Genomic DNA, 23556 nt, shown 5'->3' with positions numbered 1-23556 from the left:
CAATTTATTTTTAATTCTTTTATATTTCCTGTACCATCAAAGTTTACTAAAAAAATAAAAAATGTTTTTATCACTTTTTTGATGGCAGCAAAAAGTAAATAAAAACAATTTTTCATATTTTCACTCGTTTAGAAAATCTTTGCAAAGTATGTCAAAAAATAGATGAAAAAATTTATTTGCATTTTAATTCTTCTCAAGAATAACTAACTGAATGGAATATGAAAATTATGTTTATTTTGGTTCACGAGATGAAAAATGATGAAAATTATGACACGACAGACGTATGCAAGGACAAATAGCTAGTAATAGTTTTCAGGAGTTGTTCCAGACAGTTTAATTTTCAAGTTCACCTTTATCATAAATCACATCAGTGACCTGATGATATCATATCAGCTTGTAACCAGTAATAATGGCCCAAACTTCACTTAAATGAAAATATGTTGACATCTAACGATTTCAATTTAAAAATAGGGAAGTACCTATTTACCATATTATAGGTCAATCTCAATAATCAAGTTATATCAAGCAGTAACAACGCTTCTATTCCAAAATGGGGTAGTTTTCCAACAAGATGGGCCTTCTCCTCAGTGATTAGTATCAATGCAACAATTCCTTCATAGTAACTTTCTGGCCACATAGTGGCCACCCAGGTCTGCCGATTTGTCACCACTGGACTTTTTATGAGAATGGTTGGAAAGTTTACGAGCAAACGTCTATATATAATCTATGATAAGAAATTATCAGGTGCTCAACTTATGATATTTTTCAGTTTTCGTTTATAGGTGAGCAAGTTAACGAATATTTGATAAAATGAATGTCATTACGTACTGTCATCGGTGACATGAGTAGATTGAATTTATTCGTGAAATAAAGTCGTAATTATATAAATTATTTGCCTGTGCTTTTATAATATTATCCAGATCTGGTACTGAAGAACTAATAAGGCTAGTGTCTTGAGGCCAAACATCGGATGTCTATCAGTGAAGATGACAGTGTTCCATGTCAGTGAAATTTTACCTCTTTCATTTACTATATTGTGTAGCAATCCTGTGAATGATATCTGATTCCATTCCATAACGAATGTTTGGAATACAAACTGGATAGTGAAAAGTGTTTATTGTATAATTCGGTGTCCATATAAAAGTATTCGTTTCGGAAGTATTTTTCTTTCGTTTAATTCAATGTTTATATAAAAGTAGCTGTTTCGATAGTGCTTTCCTTTAGTTTGTGCCTGAAAGTTACTTCTTTGCATGATCTACACATCTTTGTTTCGAGTTTACTTATTTGAAATTGATTGCCTCCTTCCTTTCTTTGGAAGATTCCCACCGTTCGAATAAAATTACACACGACATCCATTTAAAATTGTTAATGTGAGTGTTGTCAGACGTAGGTGAGTGACAAAAAGTTTTTGTCAGTCTTTATTTTTTCACAGTCCCAATATCAAATGACTTATTCAGAGTGACTCGTTTCAACTGGAATATTCTTTGCTTCCCGTGCGAAATCAGGTTGAGTCGTTACTTACAACAAAGGAACAATATGAAAATATCAGTGTCGCTATTTTTTGGGTCTGACGTTTGGCTGGCCCAAGTGGCTAGCTTCTTCAGTGGTTTATACTAATATAGTTTCTAAAAAAATGTTTTTCTTTGCTAGAATTAGTAAACAACTAACATTTCAATCTAATTTGACTGTTCATAAAACAATAATTCTACCCCACTTTGATTACTGAATACTGTGCTGGCGGGTTGGCTGTCCTTGTACCTCTTTCACTACCTGAACCACTGTGCATGCTGTTTTTGGCGAGTACATTGGTTTGGGATGTGGGGGTTGAGCAAACCGGCCATCGGATGCCTGCTTCCACGTAGCCCCGCTGGATACGGGAATGACAGAATCACTTGTGGTTCTGTTATTCCCTAACTGAATAGCATCCCAACGATGGCTTAATCCTAAGGTGTGTGTATCCGTGCCGAGAGGATGAATGACACTGAGCTGTCTCTACGGAACCTTCGAGATACCGGGCGCCCTCTCGTCGTAGCATCGCTTTGTCACGGTAATGCGGGGCTCTGCCGTGATTGACCTTCTTTCCCTAGCTACTCGTGGGACATTCATGGGCAGAGTTAACTTAAAAATTCTTTCTGACGCTGAGTCTACAGAGATGGATGTCGAGCTTACGACTCCAACTGACCTCCCTGTAAATTTAGATCAGGAGCGAGTCTACAGAGGAGATGTATGTCGAGCTTACGACTCCAATTGGCCTTCCTGTAAATTTAGATCAGGAGCGAGAGCTTCTTAACTCTCCAACTCCTGATCCAAAAACTGAACCTAAAAAAAGGTTTGGTGGTGCAACCAGGAAACGACTGAGTCGTCTCCTCAAGAGCAGGGTACCTTATGAAACCGCCTCGAACCAAATTCTTGAGCGGCGTACGCAGAATCTGTCTCAAGTGGAGCAGGTTAGCAAACGTTGGCGCTCAAGTGATGATTCACCAAAACCAGAGGCGAAAAAGCGCTGCACAGTTGAATCTAAGGCATCGTCAGGTGTAGCTGACGTGCACAAACCCTCATATGGGAAGGTTGTCGAGGGTATCAAGGTGGGGTTCTTGCACCTTGACTATCCGACTACCTCTTTAATGATGAAACAGTAGAGCATATACTTTCGGCAGGGCCGTACAGGGCCATACTCTCACCATCTGACCTGAAAGACCACTCACCATACTAACTAATCGGCTTCGTTAAGAAGGTGGGTATATTTGGTCGAGTGTGAATAGGTGTGAGCCATAATAAACTATTGCTGGTTGCGGTGGAGGGTCGAATAGACCCTCACCGGGTCGAATAGACACTCACTTTGGACCTAACCTCACCTACTATGCTACTCTGATATCATTACTAAACGGTATTTCTATCTCTACTTTACAAAAGTTACAAAACAGAGGAATGCGCTTGTTATTAAAATGCCATAAGTATACTCCTATAATCAATGATTCATGTTCTGAATTGGATGACAGTAAAAGAAAGATTACAATATTTTCCTATGAACTTCATATTTAAAATACTCACTGGAAAAGCACCACATTACTTCAATGAATTCATTACAAATAACCATCAGATTCACAAATACGATACAAGATGAAGACATGACTTGGTTGTCCTACGAACAAACCTTGCCAGAAAAATGAACTCTATATTTCACAGAGGACTCTTGGACTATAACAAGCTTCCTAATGAAATTAAACAAAGTAACACCCTCCAACTCTTCGAATGCTCTTTATCTCAATATCAACGAGAACACTATTATTTCAACTGAGTTGCTCATCGTTCTTCTCTCTATCAATCTCTTTATCATTTACTACTGCTACGTTTTTCACACTAAAATCCACTGTATATGTCTTATACAGTGCCAAATGGAATAAATTCATTATTATTTCGATTACGGTACATATTTTGAAAAAATCTCGAAACACGCCAAATTTAAATTATAATTTGACATACTTCAACGGAAAAATGCTACCCCTACCTTCAACCCCCGTCGAATGATAGGTACAACCCTCAAATTTTCAAAAAGGAAGTATAGACTTGTGATATTTCTTTTGAAAGATATCTTCATTATCTATTTAAAAATGTTATCGTTTTCTAGTTTATTGCAACAATTAAGATAAAATAAATTAAAATCATGTGGTTACCAAAATTCGATAAAAAAGACTCGAAACTTATTGCAATATACTCAAAACTTATCTCATGTTGAAGTATTGATAATAAGAAAGTAAGCAAAAACCATAGCAATGTTCTTTTTAGATAGTATCCTTTAAAAAACTGTAAATAATTTCCGTGGCAACGTTAGTTTAAAACGCCTCGACAACTTGTCCTATGTTACAACATTAGTTGTTAGTATTTTAATATAAGTTAAAAGTTCGTTAACTTCAAGTCTGACAAATGGTTAGATTAACGGAAAAGCATAAAATAACAGTTTTACAAATGATTGGTTACGGAGTTAAAACCCTAACTCAACAGGAAGTAGGTCACCTATTTCATGAGAAATTATCTAATTTACCTCCCATATCTCAAGGAACAATAAACAAAATAGAGAAGCAGTTTCGCGAGCTTGGTCATGTGGAGAAAATAAAAATGCAGCTGCCAATGCAATGAGTGATGAACTCAAATTAGATGTGATGCTTGAGTTTGAGGAAAACCCACATACATCGAGTAGACAGGCGTCCACTACATTCACAGTAAGCCATACATCGATAGTAAACATATAAAAAGAAAATAAAATGCATCTCTACAAAGTGATACCTACTCAGGAACTCATGGAAGACGATTTTGATAGAAGAACTTATTTTTGTGAACAAATGATGGACATGTTGTATAACAATATCATCCAATTAGACGGCGTTATGTTTTCTGATGAGTGTACTTTGTCTCTTAACGGTCATGCCAATCGGCATAATTGGCGCTACTGGTCAATGGAAAATCCTCAGTAGATGAGAGAAGAACACTCGCAATACCCTCAAAAGGTTAATGTTTGGACAGGAATTGTGGGAAACCATAGCATTGGTCCCTTTTTCATTGGAGGCAACTTGAATAGCTATAATTATTTGGCACTACTTCAAAATGATGGCATTCCAAGTTCAGCAAATTTATATCTTGATTCAGGAAACCGTCAAGTTCCAGTGAATACCATATGCTTTCAGCAGGATGGAGCACCACCACAAGACCAAGTTAATGTCCGGCAACAACTCGATGCAACATTTCCCAATCGCTGGATAGGGAGGCGAGGATCGATTCAATGGCTAGCGCGATCACCTGATCTTTCATCATTAGATTTCTTCACCTTCAGATTTGAATGACTTAAAAGAACGAATAACGCTTGCGATTAGGTCGGTCACGCCTGATATGTTAAATAATGTTAGAAGACTGTTTTATTTGAGATTAGGATGTTGCCAAGATATTCGCGGTGAACATTTGGAACATCTACTTCGTTAACATCCATAGTTCTTTTTCGTATTCTACATTCCATTACGTTTCGCTTCACATTTACATTTTTGAGTGTATTATATCGAATTTCGGTAACCACATGATTTTAAGTTATTTTATTTTAATTGTTGCAATAAATTCGAAAGCGATAACATTTTTGATTGAAGAATGAAGAGACCTTTCAAACGATATCACAAACATATACTTCCTATTTAAAAAATTGGAGGTTGTACCTGTCATTCGAAGGAGGTTGAAGATTGTGGTGGCATTTTTTCGTTGAAGAATGTCAAATTATAATTTACATTTGTCGTGTTTCAGGATTTTTTTTTTAAATATGTACAGTAACCGAAATAATTAATTTATTCCATTTGGCTTTCACACACTGTATATTTTAGTTCATTTTGTTTAGTAATTGATATATTTGTATAATCTTTATGTTTATTAGGACATCTATTTCTAAAAAATCTATCTCTTATTATGATTATTATTATTTTTATTATCAATCTATAGGTAGCCACTCGCACTAGCGAAACGACAAGAAGAAATTCAAAAATCGACGGCCTTCAAACCCGAAAAATAGCGACACTGAAAATCTCGGCCACGAAAGCCTTAACCTAGTTTTGTCATGAAAATATCAATTGATAATAGTAAGTAGTTGTTAATAGTAAAGTCGATACCAATCTGGCCAGAAAAAAATTCACAAACAACACACAATTTTTCGTCATTCAAAAAAGTAACCGAATCTTATGGTTTCCAATAAACCATCACGATTAATCCGTTGTAAAATAGCAGTTTAAAAATTCATCGCCATCAATTGAAAATCGTTTCAATGAACCTCGTAAATTCTTCGTCGGATTCCCTTGTTCACGGTTCTACTAAAAAAATAGCCTTTTATAAGCACATAGGCCTGGGCATGGTGGGGAAGTAATATCAATCTCTTTACAAATTGAGATCCCCATTACCATCCGAAGAAGTGCTCTCTTAACCATAACAGTTCTGTGTAGCAGGCCAGTACACATCGTGCTAAATAATTTTCAAAGTACAGTGACTTTTGGTGTTACAGTTGACAATAATTTTCTCGACATTAAGTTCTATTGTTCAGAGATACTTTTCATCCGCGACAAGAAACTTTGCGAGTTTTGTGCGGGGATTCTCAGTGGTGATTTGTATTTCGGAAATGTGTTACTGATGCGTTATTTTTGACTATCGGGTGAGCTGCTATAGTGTGAAACTAGACATCGGATCTGCTTCAAAAAACTTCATTGATATTTTCGCATCATTGGCAAATGTGTTACCACTGTTGATAACAGTCACTCGGGAATATGGATAATTTTACGAGGTGAGTTTTTCTTTTCGCTCATATTCGTTACTTGTGATCAATTTTCATACAGTGAGAGTCTCTAAGTTGGAATAAATTGAATGAATCAAAATAAGATATTTGTTGGAAAAATGCTCCGACACATCCATTATTAGGTATTTTAAGTAGCGACCTTTTAAGTGTATTTTCAAAACGTATCTCAAGTAAAACATAACTGCCCAATTCCAATTTCGTTTTTTGTGACGTTGTCAAGATATTTAATAATGAAATTTTACTTTGAAAATAAATTGGATATGTTTTATTCACTTGAATTAAGATTTTTTCAATGCATGCTGAAGTGTTCAACGATTCCGTTAAAAAAAATGATTATGGATAAAATGTTGAACAAGAAACTATAATAATAAACACTTTTCATTCACCTTAGCCCTTTCTCCTAGTGTGACAATGAGATTTAGGTATTTCACTGGTTCGGACTTCCATTGTCTACTATATAATATGATTTGAAATCCCTGAAACAACTAAAAAAGAAGAATTAAAAATGAGTAGCTGAAAATAACAATTATATTATCCAAAATAAACCTGAAATGACATAATAGTGAAATAAAATACAAGTAAAAATAGAACAATTGAATAAATAAAAATAAAGAAATGAAAAAAGAAAGAAAATAAAAATAAAAAAGTGGAGAGATTCCAAGTCACGTTAAGTTCACGACGTTTCGCTTGTTAGTATCTACAATCGTCTTCGGGTGATGACTGACAATGTTTCATGATGAATTTCACTAGTTCGGACTTCCATTGTCTACTATATAAAATGATTTGAAATCCCTGAAACAACTAAAAAAGAATAATTGAAAATGAGTAGCTGAAAAAAACAATTATATTAACCAAAATAAATCTGAAATGAAATAATAGTGAAATAAAATACAAGTAAAAATAGAATAATTGAATGAATAAAAATAAAGAAATGAAAAAAGAAAGAAAATAAAAATAAAAAAAAAGTGGAGAGATTCCAAGTCTCGTTAGTTCACGACGTTTCGATTGTTAGTATCTACAATCGTCTTCGGATGATGACATCACCTTCAAACAGAGATTGAGGTAGGTAATGGAAGAAGATGGAAGAAGAACTAATTCCAAATTCTCCTATTTTCTGGGCGCAGAATTTTCTGCCAGAAGTTTTTCAAAATGTTTAAAACCATATGAACTTACAAATGAAACTAAATATTTTTTGTAGATATTTTTTGTTCAAGAATGAGATTTGTTGAAAAAGTGAAGATGGTCTGAGTCAATATAAATAAATATTTGGTTGTTGCAATGTTATTTATTTTTTATTGATCCGCTTTTATTAGCTTCACTTGTATGTATGTATGTATGTATGTATGTATGTATGTTTGTTTGTTTGTTTGTTTGTAACTCTCCTTTTCATTTCATATTTATTACCGTTTGAATGCTCGGGATCTGTATTTGACAGAATTATCGACATTATTGCTTGATCTATTCACGGTCAGATGGCGCTGTACGGAACCTCCTTGATATAATTCGAACCCATTTTACATGTATTTCTTCATTTGAAAAAAATTTTTTTTCATCAACACGCGCGCCTGCTGCCTTATTTGTAACCCTCCTTTGCGCGCCTGCTGTCTTCCTTGGGCTTGGTAGCTGATTTTCAGGCTTCCTCTCCGGAATCGGAGAAGAAGCAATATACCCAATATAAACAATATACAATGATCCCAAAGTTTAGATAAAATAAATATAGTTTAAAAAAATAAAAAACACCCTTTTATAGCATACGAAACTAAAAAATGAAAAATAGTTTGAAAAACTAAAAAACATGTTTTTAAAGAACTAAAGAACTAAAAAGTTGAAAATATATTTTTTCAAATAAGCTCAAAACAATAACGAACGAAAAATACTAGTATTATTGTGAAAAAAACGTGGACGCTTTGTGCCATATTTTTTATACAAGGTGTAACTGAATAAGTATAAAACATTTGAGAAGGTGATTCCTCATCGAAAAAAAGATAGGATCTTTCATATAAAGAAACTTCATTGGAGCATCCCTTGTTAAGATATAGCCCCTTGAAGGGGGTACATAAAATTTGTATAACAATTTTTTTCACAAGCACTGAAAAAGTTACAATATTGAAATTAACCTGACGTTTTGTACTACCAAAAAGAAACTTAGCCAGTAATTTATTTGGTTTACCCCATGGTTGCAAGGAGTGGAAAACGCAACCCCTAAAATTTATTTCCAATGTAACTTTTTGTCTTATTATTTGTTTACCATTTAAAAATTCATTTCCGATAGCCTGTTTCATTCTAAACAAAATATGTCCTCTGGGTTGTTTGCCCAAAATAAACCAGTTCGTAGCAAAAAATTATTTTACGAACAACTACAGAGATACATCGTCATAAATGCGAACTGGATTGATTGTTATTTTGTAGTTAGTACCTGCATTAAACGATTAAGGGGTAATAAACAAAAATAATTTATCAATAACGAAACACACAACACGTATAAATCATAGTAAATGTTCAATATGTCTACCTTCAGACATTACGCATACGTCTAGACGTCGGCGCATTGAGTCACGTGTTCGCTCAAATATTCCTGGAGTCTCTCTGATTACCCTGCACGCATCGATGATGCGGTTCTTAAGTCCTCTACATCGCGAACAGGAGTACGATGAACCAAATGCTGTAAATGGCCCCAAATAGAGAAATCGAGAGGATTGAGATCCGGAGATCGAGCGGGCCAGTTCTGTGGTCCTCCTTGACCTATCCACTGATTTGCATATGTTTCAGTTAAATGCTGACATGCTACTTGACTAAAATGGGCGGGAGCCCCATCATGCATAAAAACATATCCCTTCTGACGCCCAAAGGAACTTCCTCCAGCAGTACTGGATGCACTTCTCTTAAAAATTGAACGTATGCCTCACCATTTAATCGAGGAAGTAGAAAATGAGGCCCAATTAAATCATCCCCAATAACTCCGAGCCACACGTTAAGAGAAAACTGTTGTTGATGGTTAGTTTCGATAATAGCGTGAGGGTTTTCATCAGCCCATATGTGGTAATTATGAAAATTAATAATCTTTTCCCGAGAAAAACTAAATTTGTCTGTGAATTCTATCGTCTTCAGAAAGTCACACAATGCTTGTGTTTTTAAATAGTTTATTTAGTGAAAAAGAAGGCTGAAAAGTTGCCCTTTTCTGAACTTTGAAGGGTCGTAACTTTTCAAATAAGGGAGAGCGCCGCTTTTTTCTTTCGTATTCGTAATCTACGCATCAAAATACGTAAGTACAGTCAAACATTTTTTCAAAATCGCCGGGTGTCCACATAAGGAAAATTTACTTATTTTTTTATGAGGAATCACCTCCTTAAATGTTCTACACTTATTTAGTTACACCCTGTATATCAAGCGACCGTCGCTTTTTTCACAATAATACTAGTATTTTTCGTTCGTTATTGTCTTAAGCTCATTTTAAAAAATATATTTTTAACTTTTTAGTTCGATGTTCTTTAAAAGCGTGTTTTTTAGTTTTTCAAACTATATTTATTTCAAATATGTATCTAATATGTTTGATGGTTTTTAAAATAGTAATACCTATTATCAGCACGAAGAAACAATTTTTCGAGCCCTGAAGGTATTTGATTAAATTCGAAACGTCGGCAAGAAAACAATTTTTTATTAAGAAAAAATTGATCCTGTTACCCAACCAACCGTTTTTCAGAAAAATTATTGGATCACTAAACTAGTTAACTGAATAAACACAGTATTTTTCAAAGGTCTGTTCTGGGACAATTTTCATTAGTTTAATACTTAAATGGTATTTGTAAAGTTATTAAAAATTGATAAAGTGAGCTTTTTCTTGACGACACTTGATGGTTATTGAATATTGACAAAGAGATGTAGAACATCTGAAGAATTGGTTAGATTATTTCAACAAATCTAATGGAAATACTTTACCCATAAACACCAGAAGTAAAACACTATAAACAGATGCGCGTTTTGCTAACCAAGTTAGCATCGTCAGCATCGAGTCAATTTGTTTACAAAAAACTCAAAATATCGAAGAAGCTATGGAAAAAAGTTTTTGCAAATGGAATTGTTAACCCGTATACAAAATATGCGAAAACTCAAAATTATCTGCAGCTGAAATTTTCTATAGGTGCTAAAAATTCCTTCGAGAAAACTTATTTTGATTAAATTGAAAGGGGTATATTTTCGGGAAAGATAAATTTTGACGAAAGCATGGTTTTGGCTTGCTACTTCTCCATATTTATACAGTGTCATCCCCAAAGTATGCACCATATGGGAAACTCATTTATTAAGGGTTTTTCGCCAAAAAGTTTTTCTGAAACGTGCACCAACAAAATACAGTAAAACACACGTAATATACGAGGAGCCTTCGAATATTTGATTTTGAGGCAAGAGTAAAGTACTCTTATTTTGAAAAATTTTGGGAAAAGTTATCTAAAAAAATTTGCTGAAACGATAAATAGACTGCATCCTGTATACGACGGTTCATTTTTAAAGCCTGTTATATCACAAATTACACAGCTAAGTTAACCACGGTCAATTTTTTTGAAGAGTAAAATAATTTTTAAAGTTTCTGGTGCAAAGTTATTTTTATTTTTTGTTTACACCAAACTCATTGATTTTCTGGAGATTTTTTTGTCCAAAATAAGTGTTTTAAGTTGAATCTCCAGAAAATCAATGAGTTTGTTCCGAAATACCTATTTCATTTTGATGTTTTGTGATTTGATATTATTGAATATTAAGTACTTGTTACAATACTGTATAATTTTAAGTAATTTTTGGTGTTAACGAAAAACAAAGATAACTTTGGACCAAAAACTTTGAAAATTATTTTACTCTTCAAAAAAATTGACCGTGGTTAAACATCATAGTTGTGTAATTTGTAATATTACAGGCTTTCAAAATAAACCGTGGGATATAAGATTGTTTTATCAAATTTTTCTGTAGTCCACATCTTAAAAAATGGGTAAAATAATAAAACTTCACTTAGATGGCCATGACTTCAAATCTAGATGTAATTTTTAATGCTGAACAACTTTCTCAAATAAAATTTCCCGAGATTTTTCAAAATAAGATTACTATATATACTCCTGTCTCAAAATCAAATATGTGAAGGCTCCTCGTATATTACGTATGTTTTACCGTATTTTGTTGGTGTAAGTTTAGTCTTAGGGAATGCACAAACTTTCATCGAGAATAACTTTTTGTCAAAAGCCCTTAATAAATAAGTTTCCCATATAGTGCATACTTTGGGGATGACACTGTATAAAAAATGAGGGAATCTTCCAAAGAAAGGAAGGAAGCCATCTATTTAAAAAAAAAACTTTTCATATATAGTCACTGGGCAAAAAAATTAACTTTATACAGATATATTTCTTGAAGTTTAATTTGAATTTTGTGAACGACATACATTTAAGTTCCAGAGGTAGAGTTGTACGAGGTCAGTTCAAAAAATAAGGTGAATGTTCAAATTTTGCGGGCTACGTACTTTTGATTAGCGATTTTTTTATGATGGAACACTTGTTTCGCACATATGTTCACGGTTTCAGCTGTTTAGTTTGTTGGTGAGAGGCATAAAAATCAGAAATGTTTTGCTTGTTCGGCGATTTTCGGCTATTGAAAAAAATGTATGAAAGAATTTGCATCAAATTTTATGTAAAAAATGGAATTGAATGCTCAAAAACACTTGAAATGTTGACAGTGGCATACGGTGATTGTGCTCTGAGTCAGAAAAATGTTTACAAGTGGTACAAGCTTTTCACAAAAGGTCGAGAAGATGTGAATGACGACGCTCGCTCTGAACGCTCCAGCACATCAACAAACGATGAAATATTGAGGAAGTCAAAAAAATTGTTATAGAGAATCGTCAATCACTATTAGAGAAGTTGCTGAGGATGTCAGCATATTGTTCCAATCTTGTTAAATTTTGACGAAAAAACTTCACATGAGCATCGGTCAGGAATTGTTCGATGACGTCAACGGTGATCCAAATTTGCTTAAAACTGTCACAACTGGGTATATACTTATGACATCTAAACCAAAGTCCAGTCGTGCCAATGGAAAAGCCCAGGAGAGCCAGTGGCTAAAACACTGATTACACGTTCGAAGAGGCTGGTAGATAACGAACACAGACATCAAAAGTTGAACACCATCGAGACAAGTCTACGAATGAATAACTACTCAGAGAAAATTATAAAAGCGGCTTCCAAGACCACACGGAAACAACAGAAAACCTGAGATACACCAGTCATAACAAGTACACTACCATATATTGAAGGAGTCACAGACAGAACAACAGAACAATAAGGTCCATGCTCCGTAATCCTGGTGTCCCAAAGAGTTTTGAAAGTACCATGTTAAGAGTATGACAAGACTTACATCGGCCAGACCATCAGGCGAATCAACATACGCGAAGATGAACACAACCTAGCAGTGAAGAGAAAATTGACCACAACTTCTCTCTTGCAAAACATATTGGCGTCAGGATCACAATAACACTAGCAAACAATGGAAACGTCTACTCTCGAACAATCAGAGAGGCTATCGAAATTGAAAAACGACCAAGTATCATGAACAAGAGGAATGATGCAAAGCAAACTGACCAAAGCAAACTGACTGTACAACCTCAGAAGCAAAACTCAGCACATGACAATACAGGTATAATAACAGAGGCAGGCGAAGCAGATCAAAAAATAGGGTCAAAATAGGAAGTCGAGCAAACACAGATAGTGGTAGCCACCCAGGTAAATGGGAACATCCATCCGTATACATTATACATTAAAGCTTGTCGCTCACTTGTCCGGCACAGAACTGCACGGCATACTGAAGGTGCCGTTTGTTCGATTTCAAGGGAATTTCAGTTGAAATCATGCGATGACAGAAACATGTCTATCACTAGCAGTTCTGACGAAGAAGTCGTCATTATAGTGGCCGCATTATTGAATGTAGGAAAAAACAGTCACAAAAAAGAATGTTGTGGGTCCATCCCATTAATCAAAAGAGGGCAAATCTGAGACAGTTTCATCATCTTTTCAAAGATATGAAAGAAGACGAGAAGAAATGTTTCCAGTATTTCCGAATAACTCTAAGCATATTTTCAGAACTTCTGGATATTCTAGAGCCTGCCATAACAAGCAACTCAATTTTTCCTCGTTTATTTTCTTAGGTACCGTCTGACACTGTGCTGTCAACTGATGGAATAGCAAAACAGAGAGACAGAAACTTGGACACGTTTGGAGAAGTTGACGCTGGCCGGCGACGCGCTCACTTGGCCAGTCCGTCACAGCACCTACCGTTATATGCCGGACAGGATCGGAGAGCTGGAATCCTCTCCGGCGGCGGACGCTCTTGGCTGTGCCGTGCCGGGATAGTTGGCGGTTGTCCATTCATTTTCATTGTTCCATCATATAACCAGAAGATGGCAACGGAGAATTTTGCCGAAACGTTGTGAAAATAATCCTTAAGCAAGAGATTTGAACTTTTTGTACTATTGAACACGACTTTTTTTACATATTAGGCCGTAAACACAGGCGGCAAAATTAAAAATAGAGATATCTTGCCTCGTTCAATAGTTGAGAGGACTGTCTGCACTGTATAATTAAACAAAGAAAATTTAGAATAATTAATGTTTCTCTGATATTTGACTGAGATATGCTGTCGGGAAAACATGAAGTCAAAACGCGAGAAGTTTCATTATTTTACTTTAACAAAAAGATCCAACTGTTATTAATATACACAGAAATAGTTTCTCGCAATAAAACACCCCATTTATAAAATAATGATTGATAAGAACTATACTAGTTTTCGAGATGTAAAAAGGCATTCATCACAGTTTGTGTTTTTTTGGTACATTCATCGCTAATAATGATAGAATGCCGCCATCACAACTATTGCTATCTGTTTAAAATTCATAAAAATTAAAAAGTGTAACAACTGAGAACCATTGAAGAGAAAACTAGCTTATTTAGTGTTAATATACCTAGACTGTTACATAAATCTTTTTTGTTGACTGATCACATCCTCGTTCTTACTTTCGATGTCGATGTAAATAAACACATCTGATATACTGGGTTGAGCGTTATTACCGACACGACGGTTAGCCATATTCATACGATTATGAATCGAAATTTTAAATGGGAATGCTCCATAAAATAAAACTGACCGTTGACAGCAATTCCTACGGAAGCGCAGGACACATATTTTTATTATTATTTTATTATTGAAACTCGAAATTTCGAGATTAAACTTGTCTGTGAGGTTGTTTGCAAATGGTAGAAAAAATTATCACATATACAGTGTCACCCACTTGAAAGCGGGACACCTCCCTGAAATGTGCATCTTTTTTACTGGTTTCGAAGAGTTTCATTTTGAATTCTAAGGCTCAAAAAAAATTGTACTTTGGTACCAATTATTAATATTTCGTGATATCATCATTTCCGTTGGTACCAATTGTTGAAATGTGTGCATATTACATGTACGTATGTTAACTACAAAAGTTATGGGTAGATGGCGTAATTTGTTGAACGCAACGCGTCGCATATTCATACACAGTCGCAGTCGACAGAACCTGGGGAAATATCTATATTCTTTATCGCTTCTCGTCCCTTGGCTAAGATCAAAGTGTAGTATCTGTTCTTATCAGCTTAATATCTGATACGCCCCGCATGCGGGGCCAGTATATTAAACTTATTTTTGGAAGATGATGGAGGGCTAAAGGGCTTGCTCCACCTCCGTCGCGGGTTGGCCCGGCATTGCAGTACCGCCGGGATCGGCTCATTTATTTAATCCCAAACACAACGGAAAACAATAGTGTACATATTAATTTATAGTCTTGTAACGTGCTTAAAGATCTAACCGTGCGCTCTCCGCCCCCCTCTATCTTAGTAATGTTTCAACGTATTGAAATATTGAAACTGAAGTATAGGGAATTTGATTGATACCTCTACCAAATTGATATGAATACAAATAGCGAAAACCAACCCCATAGGGAACGAGATATTTGCAAAAAATCAAGATGATTGTAGAAGTTCATAAGCTAGTAGGTATCACAAATTCCGAGGTGAACTTACTAACATGACAAAACTATGTATCATCCTTATTTATACAAGCTTGGAGCTCATAATATTTAGTCTCTTATTATTACGTATATTTCTCACAAAACTGTATCTCCTTGTTTAGGTATACGAGCCACATATACTGAGAAAAATGTGAAACCTGTTTGGAAGGTGGAGTTGAATAATTCTTGTGCAATCACTTTTTCTAGTGATTCAAATAGATTTTATTGTTTCACACTTTTTGAAAATTGCTGATATAGTGTCAGTTAACTGATGCTATTACTGCTAATTAGATTTTTATGATTCAAAACTGGCGCATGATTATGATCTGTGCTGAAGAATATAAAAAATTGAATTGCTCTGTTCTATTATATAGCAAAAATGCTAGGAAATAATTGACCTTATTTTTCAAGAGACTGGTCGGTGGCGCCATCTTTCCTTCAGTAGAAAATCTAATATCAAGTAAATCAAGGGTAAACGGGGTTTTAAGAAATCTAACCCCGGGTCCACACTGACGCTAACATTGTTAGCTTCCTTTTTCTAGGATAATTATTGTTAAGTATCACTACACAAAATAATAAGCTCATCCTTGACATAGTTTTATTTTGTATGTCTGCACAAGCCTAAATGTTTAAAAAAAAAGGATGAGCCAAATCAAGTATATGTATGTGGACGCCAGTGTTAGCAAACAATATTTAAATAACATTGGTTCACAAACAAGGTTCTCGAACTTTTGTTAGCTAACAATGTGTTAGTGAACATTGTTCGCGTCAGTGTGGACCCGGGGAAAGCGCTTCCGTCGAAATAGGCAACAAAATATTTCATATTTATTCTGTGGGTTGACTACTCACAAATTATATCGAATATTACTTGAATAATGAGCATGTTTCCAAAAATCCATTGAAATAAGTTAAGGTAAATTATAGGAAATGCTCGCAACTTGAGAATTCCAATAAAAAAGTGTAGGAGCTATTTCAAAATCAAGCAATAAATACATATTCATCCGGAAAATTTTGACAAATAGGTTGTTACCGTCGTAACAGATTCCACAAATATTGATTCCTATTCCAAATGTAAATTTGACGTCACAGGTGAAGACTCTGAATTTTTCTAATTTAGGTATAACGATTCACAAATTTGAGCTTTTATATAAATAATGAAAAACTACTTCATAAATAAAACGGTTAAAAAAATGAGAATAAAACCAAACAACAACCACGATTATCAACCCCCCAACTATATAGAATCTTTACCAAATCAACAACTTTCTTTAATAGCATGTTCCGAATGATTTTTGAAACTTGAATAATCTGAGATATCCATTTACTCAAACAAAATCAGTAAGTCAAGATTGAAAACTAAAAAAAATTTAAATTGATGGACGTAGCCGTTACTACGTAGTAGGAAATGATAATGAAGAAAAAAAATTGAAATTTTCTGTTTTTACCACTTTTATTTGTAACTAACGTTACTGCAGTTTCGTCCTATAAGGAAATTTTCAAACTTATACATTAAACTAATGTATAAGTTTGATTAGTTTAATATTAGTTTTATTAGTTTAATGTATAAGTTTGAAAATGTCCTTATAGGATAAAAAAATTTAGAGTTGTTTGGACTATGAATTCTTCTGATTTAAAGACGAAATAAACCAGGAATCAAACGTTTTAAGTCGATATTTTATTTTATAGGTAACTTTTCAAAATTATTGACAATGTCAGAATCGTCTCTTTTCAAACAAACCATGAAAAATTATTTAAACATACTAAGTGATCGAAATTATTTAAAAGTACAACAATAGTGTTTACCAGAGGTCATAAAAAAATTGGGACAGCGTCAAAATTTTAATGACAGTCCAATTTTCAGTTTTCTTTCACATTTGAGAAAGGGATAGAGGGCATCTAAAGAAAGTAGGTATATTTTCATTTAAAGTTCATATATTTTGTTTTTTGTAGTAGGAAAAACAAATAGACAAAATTTATAATAAGAAGTACCTATTTCTGACGAGTTGGAAAAATTCCCAAACGCTGAAACATTTCTATATTCCTAGTCAGGGGTGTGAGAATCCGTGAACGTCAGCAATGATCGATTAATCCGGTTTACCGAAACATTTTCAGGTTTTTTATAATTTTCTGTAATAATTTAGGCTGTTCAAATTTTGAATTATCAATAATTCGTGCCATCATAATTTCCGTAGGAACCGTTGTTGGAATGTGTGCGCCTATGTACCTCTGTTAACTACAAGAGTTATGGGTAGATGGCGTGTTGTGTTGAACGCAACGCGTTGCGTGTTCATACACAGTCTTAGTCGACAAAGACTGAGGAAATTGCTATTTTCTTTATCGCTTCTCGGCCCTTGGCTAAGATCAAAGTGTAGTATCTGTTCTTATCAGCTTAATATCTGATACGCCCCGCATGCGGGGCCAGTATATTAAACTTATTTTTGGAAGTTGATGGAGGGTTAAGGGGCTTGCTCCACCTCCGTCGCGGGTTGGCCCGGTATTGCAGTACCGCCGGGATCGGCCCATTTTTATTAAATCGAAACATAATATTTTGCAATACTTACATTCAGCTGTTAATTTGTCACTAGGGGAATGCGAAGTTTTCGTTTTTTTTAAAATCCCTACGCCAGCATAATATTGATGGGATTAGATGAAGCAACCTTTACCAAACGCACTTATGTGACTAAGATGCCGAACTACGATGAAAATACACTTTGATTATTTTCAAGAATTGAGAGTGCCCGTAGGTCTATAGTGTTCACAACAGGCTATTTCTCTATGCATCTTTGGAGAAACAGGGTACCTATCTTCAGAAAACTATGGAAATAATGTCAAGCCGGAGTTTTAGAAATTCTGGTGGAATAAAGCAGTTGCATGTTATTTTATTTATTGCTGAATATTCACCATATATGTGTGCATAATAAATTGTCGAATTTTCTCACCTAGATAATAGGGCGACTTATTTTCGATCAAAGTCGAACTCAATAAGGTTAATAATCAATACTCAGTGTGGCTCGGTTTCAATTTGTTCAATTAAGAGGCAAAAAATAAAAAATAAGACACTACCTTGCCTCCTGTGAGGATTGAACTCACGACCCCTGGTTTACAAGACCAGTGCTCTGCCACTGAGCTAAAGAGGCCTATATAGATTTGGATGGCAATATAAATATCCAAACAGAAATTGTTTATTGTGTTTTTTCGTCATTGCCCTTATGAATGAATCAATGACAACATGATTATCACTTTTCTGTAGTACTGAATGATTCAAAATCGGAATTTTTGACTTGTCAACTATTTCAGACATATCAACATAAAGATTTGCAAATAATAATGATGTATAATATTTACCTTGTTTTCTTTCAATGTAAAATATTTTGTGGGGTCTTGTATTTGTTGAGTGACTATTCCTATACAAATGTAATTTTGTTTTTGAGAAAAGTAAGTGAAATTAAATAACCTATTTCCTAATACATGGATTAATATAACTTTATAAATACTATATACCTAGTGTATTCATTATATCACTCAATTTAAACTACTGAAAAGTAAATTTAAAAGCCATTATTTATTTTTTTTCATAGTTTAAGACTTTCTTTTTATAGCACGACCTTTCACAGGATTCTCTTCACACCTGACCCAATGCTATTTTAAAAGGACAGTGCATCCCAGTGGCTTTGAAAAAATGATCCTTCCTGAAAATTTTTGAGAATGATCGTTTCAAATAAACGAGATATCGATAAGAAATTTCAGAAAGATGTGTTAATGGGAGTTTCAAATGTATCTAGAAATTTTTCATTGTCTCGAAATGTCCCATTTATCATACTTTTCAATAAAAACAAGTTAGATAGGTACTTTTTCTCACATTTTTGATAGTGAGGGAGACATATATACCCTCCTATTGAACACTCAAAAATTTATATTTTCGTACCAAATCCGAAACGATTGAGAACATTTGAAATATTGTATCTACCTTGTGGAGCATGTAGGTACTCAATATTGAAGAATAGTATTTTAGTGAAAAAAAAAAATGTAAACATAGTCACTTTCCCAAAGGTTACCGCATTCCTCAAACTTTTATGTTGGTTATAGAGTAAAGAAATCGGAAGTCTTCAACAGCAAGCACATCAACAAATTCATCATAAGGAAAGCCAATTATGGAACTTATCTAATGTTAAAAAAAGTAAATTGATGGATGTAGCCGTTACTACGTGGTAGGAGATCATAATGAAAAGAGAAATGAAAATTTCTATGTTTTTTACCACTTTTATTTGTAACTAACGTTACTGCAGTTTCGTCCTATAGGTATGGACATTCTCACATTTATACAACAGTTTATATACAGTTTATTGTATAAGCATTTATACAACAGTTTATATACAGTTTATTGTATAAGCATTTATACAACAGTTTATTGTATAAGTTTGAGAATGTCCATATAGGACGAAACTGCAGTAACGTTAGTTACAAATAAAAGTGGTAAAAAACATAGAAATTTTCATTTCTTTTTTCATCAAAGAAAGTAATTTTAACAAAATATTGCGATTGTGGAATACAATACATATCTTCGCATAACATATTATTCGTGGATTACAAAAAAGAAATATGTTCGAATCAACCTGTTGGTATGTATTCACAGTTTTGGAAATCTCGAAATGACTCGCAGAATTTTTAAATTTACCAAATCCTTAAAATTACACAGGCCATAGGCCATAGCCTCCGTCGAACCTCGGCGATATTATTTGCCGATATTGGTGGAAACATCACCAATTTGAAAAGACACACGGTGACTGGAAGTCTACCAATGTCGCTGAAGGATTTACATTGACAGTTCACTTACAAAAAAAATTAAAACTGCCAAGTTTTATTATCAGATGAAAACGATCAATGTGAAACGGAAACTTCAACTTCGTGTTCTGACTTTAACAAAAAGGGCATTAAAATATACCAAGCATTTCAAACAAATTGGATCCCTTCAATATTAGCAATTGCTGGATTTTTTTCATATAAATAATGATTAGAATGTTAGTACCTATCCTCTGTTGGATTCGCCAACGGCTTGTCCTAGAATTCTGTCTACTTGTCCAAAAAACAGTATTTTCGGAATCATTACGTAAATTAGCATTTTTCGTTATTTTGTTCTGACTATTAAATGATCTTCGATATTGAACCTTGGGTCATAGTTAAGATCACCTTCAGATAACTTATTTCTGCCATTAAAGTAGTTTCGACATTAATACGAACAAAGCGCTGTTATTAGATAAGATCGAAATTATGTTAGTAATGCTATTTGCCTAAATTATTTCCTGAATTTTTAAAAATATTCAGGTTGGAGATGAATTTCGCTTCGTTATTACCTTTTTTTTATTTAATATTGTTTTGAATGGCCCTTATATCGATGTGACCAACCCTCGAATCCATTAGGACAAAGGTAATGGATAATGATCTCATTCCAAAAATGAGCAAAGAGAAGTTAAGGAAAATAAAAGAAGATTTAAAATTTATATAAGCCAAACGATCCCGTAAATCTGCCTTAATAGAAAAGGAAGATATAGTCTCATGGTCTGGAGATATCTTCGCTCTTTTAGAGAAATGCGTTCTGCTCACAAAAAGATTTATTATCTGGACGAAATGTGGGTGAATGCTGGTCACACAGTATCTAAGATCTGGCAAGATACTACTGTAACTAAAGCAAATTCAAATCCAAGATAGAGTGGATGTAAACATTGACATGCCCTACGCACGTGATATTGAAAATCCAAAGAATTGGCCAGGGTCGTATTCAGAACCAATATCTTGTTGATCGCAAATGCTATATCATACTTAGGAAAACTTTTTTATAATAACGAATGAAATGCACAAGTTTTGCACTTTAACGGGAAAAATGCAGATAATATGTGTAATATAAAAAGATTTTCATTGGATTTTTCACAGCGCACCCAAGCATTAAATGAAAAGAGACGTAATTATTTCTTTATTGATAATTTTTATTTTATGTAAAATCAAAAGGAATATTAATCAAAATTATTCAACTGGATGAATTTGTCTCTTCATCAGTAGTGTCATCCTCACCAATCTGAATTATCAGTGGCTCGATTTGTGCCTCTGTTATGTTATCAAGCTTCCACATATTTGTCTCGACTTCCGATATCACACACACTTCTCCCATTTCTCCGCTGTGACTCTTTTCAAAGCCTCATCAAAAAGTACTTTGAGATCTGCAAATTTGAACGTGGTGTCATGCTGAGCTACAAAATTCTTCACATCCGCCCTTATTAACTCGATGGGATTGAGCTCGCAGTGGTATGGAGGCAGGCGAAGGACAATTTTGTTCTGACCTGCTGCCATCTCATCGATTATATATTTTTGGTATTCAAGCTTACGCTCCTTGACCATTTTTAGTAGCTGTACTCTTAGCATTGAGTCTTCAAAGCTAATATTCTTTGATCGCAGCCAATTTTGAATTTCAATCTTCTTTGAAGACGTTGTCGGAATCTTTTCTTACCGTCGCGAATGATAAGGTGCATTGTCCATTACAATAACAGCATTATCCTCCAGATGGGGTAGAACTTTGGAAAACCACTGTTCGAAAGATTTACCGTTCATTTCTTCGTGATAATCTCCAGTTTTCTTCGACTCGAAACACCACAGCCCTTCAGCAACAAACCCATTGTCATTGCCGATGTGAAAAATAATAATCCGTTTTCCTTTACCTGAAATTATGAAGAGGTATGTAAGTAAATAAAAGAAATACTCGGGTTACTTTTTATATATTGATATTGAGGCAGGTCTTAATATAAATATAAGTTTACCTAATGGATTTGTTATTCCGGTGGATAGTCCATCTAGAAAGGCCCTCCTAGATGAGGTCACATTTTCATCGACCCATACTTTAGGGGTAGTATGACCAGTATTAACCCAGGTTTCATCCATATAATAAATTTTTCTCTGTTATTCCCTATAATATTTAATTTTTGTCAAATACTCTCTCCTCCATAACACAATTTCCTCTCTATCCAATAATAAAATATTGCGCCCTCGTTTTTTCCATACAAAATTCGAATGTTTCGATACTTTATGGAAATATTGAACGCTTAAAACTTGGCAATAAAACATCTTCATTTATTTTTGTGAGTACTTTGTCTATCGTGGGTATTTCATTTCTGTAAAAGTACTCATGCACTTTCCTCCTGATTGCATGTTTATCAGCATCATCTATTGATTCTATAATGGTTTGACGATTCTGATTTGTATTCGGTTTGGAAAATGTATGATTTTGTTTATATTCCCGTAAATCGATTGTAAATCGAAGCACAACACACTCCAATTTTATCGGAAACTTTCGATACCACTTCGTCGACAGTCGATACTATGAGGATATTCACTCCGAGTCATATTTTCATTTGCCTCATACAGGTTCTTCAAAAAATGCGGATACTTTGATCTCATGAAAAAATGAGTGGAACTCAATTTTTTCAAATGGAACACCCTGTATATTTCAACATTTTTGAAATCTACATCCAATTTTAGATTAACTTTGTTCAGATAATACTATTTCTATTTTGAACCGTTTTCGAGATAAACTGTTTCAAACGGAAATTGACATAGTTTTCTTGTTCATCACTCATTTTTGTAAAACAGATTTCGTTTGATGTTTCTCAATTAGTCACAGATAATACAATGAAAAGATAATTATTAAAATACTCCTTAACCATCGAATGAAACTTCTCTTCAAACAATAGTTTTATTAACGCTGAAACACGAACTGAAAATAATAGACCCATAAATTAATGAGTTGATTTAACGGTTAGTGTATTTCAGAATATGATCAAACACATCTCCACCTCTACTTAAGCAAACATGTAATCTCTTCAAAAGATTGTCAAGTCTGAAGTCAAACTATTGAAAGCAGTTGTAACTCTCGATTTCATATCTTCCATTGTTGTTATTGGAGTAGAATAAACCATATTTTTAATGAAACCCCACACGAAATAATCTAATGGATTGCCATCTGGTGTTCTAGGAGACCAACGAAAATGTCCATTATTACCAATCCATCTGTCTTCGAAGATTTCGGTTAAAGCTTCGCTGACTGAATGAGAATTATGGGGTGGAGCACCATCCATTTTTTACCATACACGTTCTCTTCCTGGTCTATTATTTAAAATCATTTGAATTCCAT

General features: G+C 34.2%; 1 protein-coding gene and 3 non-coding genes across 4 annotated transcripts in view; 3 read left to right on the top strand and 1 right to left on the bottom strand.

The window, feature by feature from the left end:
* The first annotated feature begins 5908 nt into the window (after window positions 1–5908).
* LOC111502387 (uncharacterized) overlaps window positions 5909–23556 on the top strand; it is a 63705-nt gene continuing 46057 nt past the window's right edge. Inside the window, exon 1 of the mRNA XM_023156473.2 lies at window positions 5909–6304. Within this exon, the coding sequence (XP_023012241.1) occupies window positions 6288–6304 (17 nt within the window). The 5' untranslated portion in view covers window positions 5909–6287. The remainder of the gene's footprint in view (window positions 6305–23556) is intronic.
* Window positions 14915–15106, top strand: LOC111502391 (U2 spliceosomal RNA). Its single transcript, XR_002721723.2, has one exon. It is a non-coding gene; the product is annotated as a U2 spliceosomal RNA (small nuclear RNA).
* LOC141484756 (U2 spliceosomal RNA) lies at window positions 17717–17908 on the top strand. Its single transcript, XR_012466782.1, has one exon. It is a non-coding gene; the product is annotated as a U2 spliceosomal RNA (small nuclear RNA).
* On the bottom strand, window positions 18446–18517 carry TRNAT-UGU (transfer RNA threonine (anticodon UGU)). Its single transcript has one exon. It is a non-coding gene; the product is annotated as a tRNA-Thr (tRNA).

The sequence above is a fragment of the Leptinotarsa decemlineata genome, unplaced genomic scaffold (assembly GCF_025532065.1).
Source record: "Leptinotarsa decemlineata unplaced genomic scaffold, Ldec_3_MD MMD2_tig00026282_RagTag_RagTag, whole genome shotgun sequence".
NCBI lineage: Eukaryota > Metazoa > Arthropoda > Insecta > Coleoptera > Chrysomelidae > Leptinotarsa > Leptinotarsa decemlineata.
The sequence above is the reverse complement of the archived record's forward strand: the minus strand, read 5'-3'. Positions and strand labels throughout refer to the sequence as shown.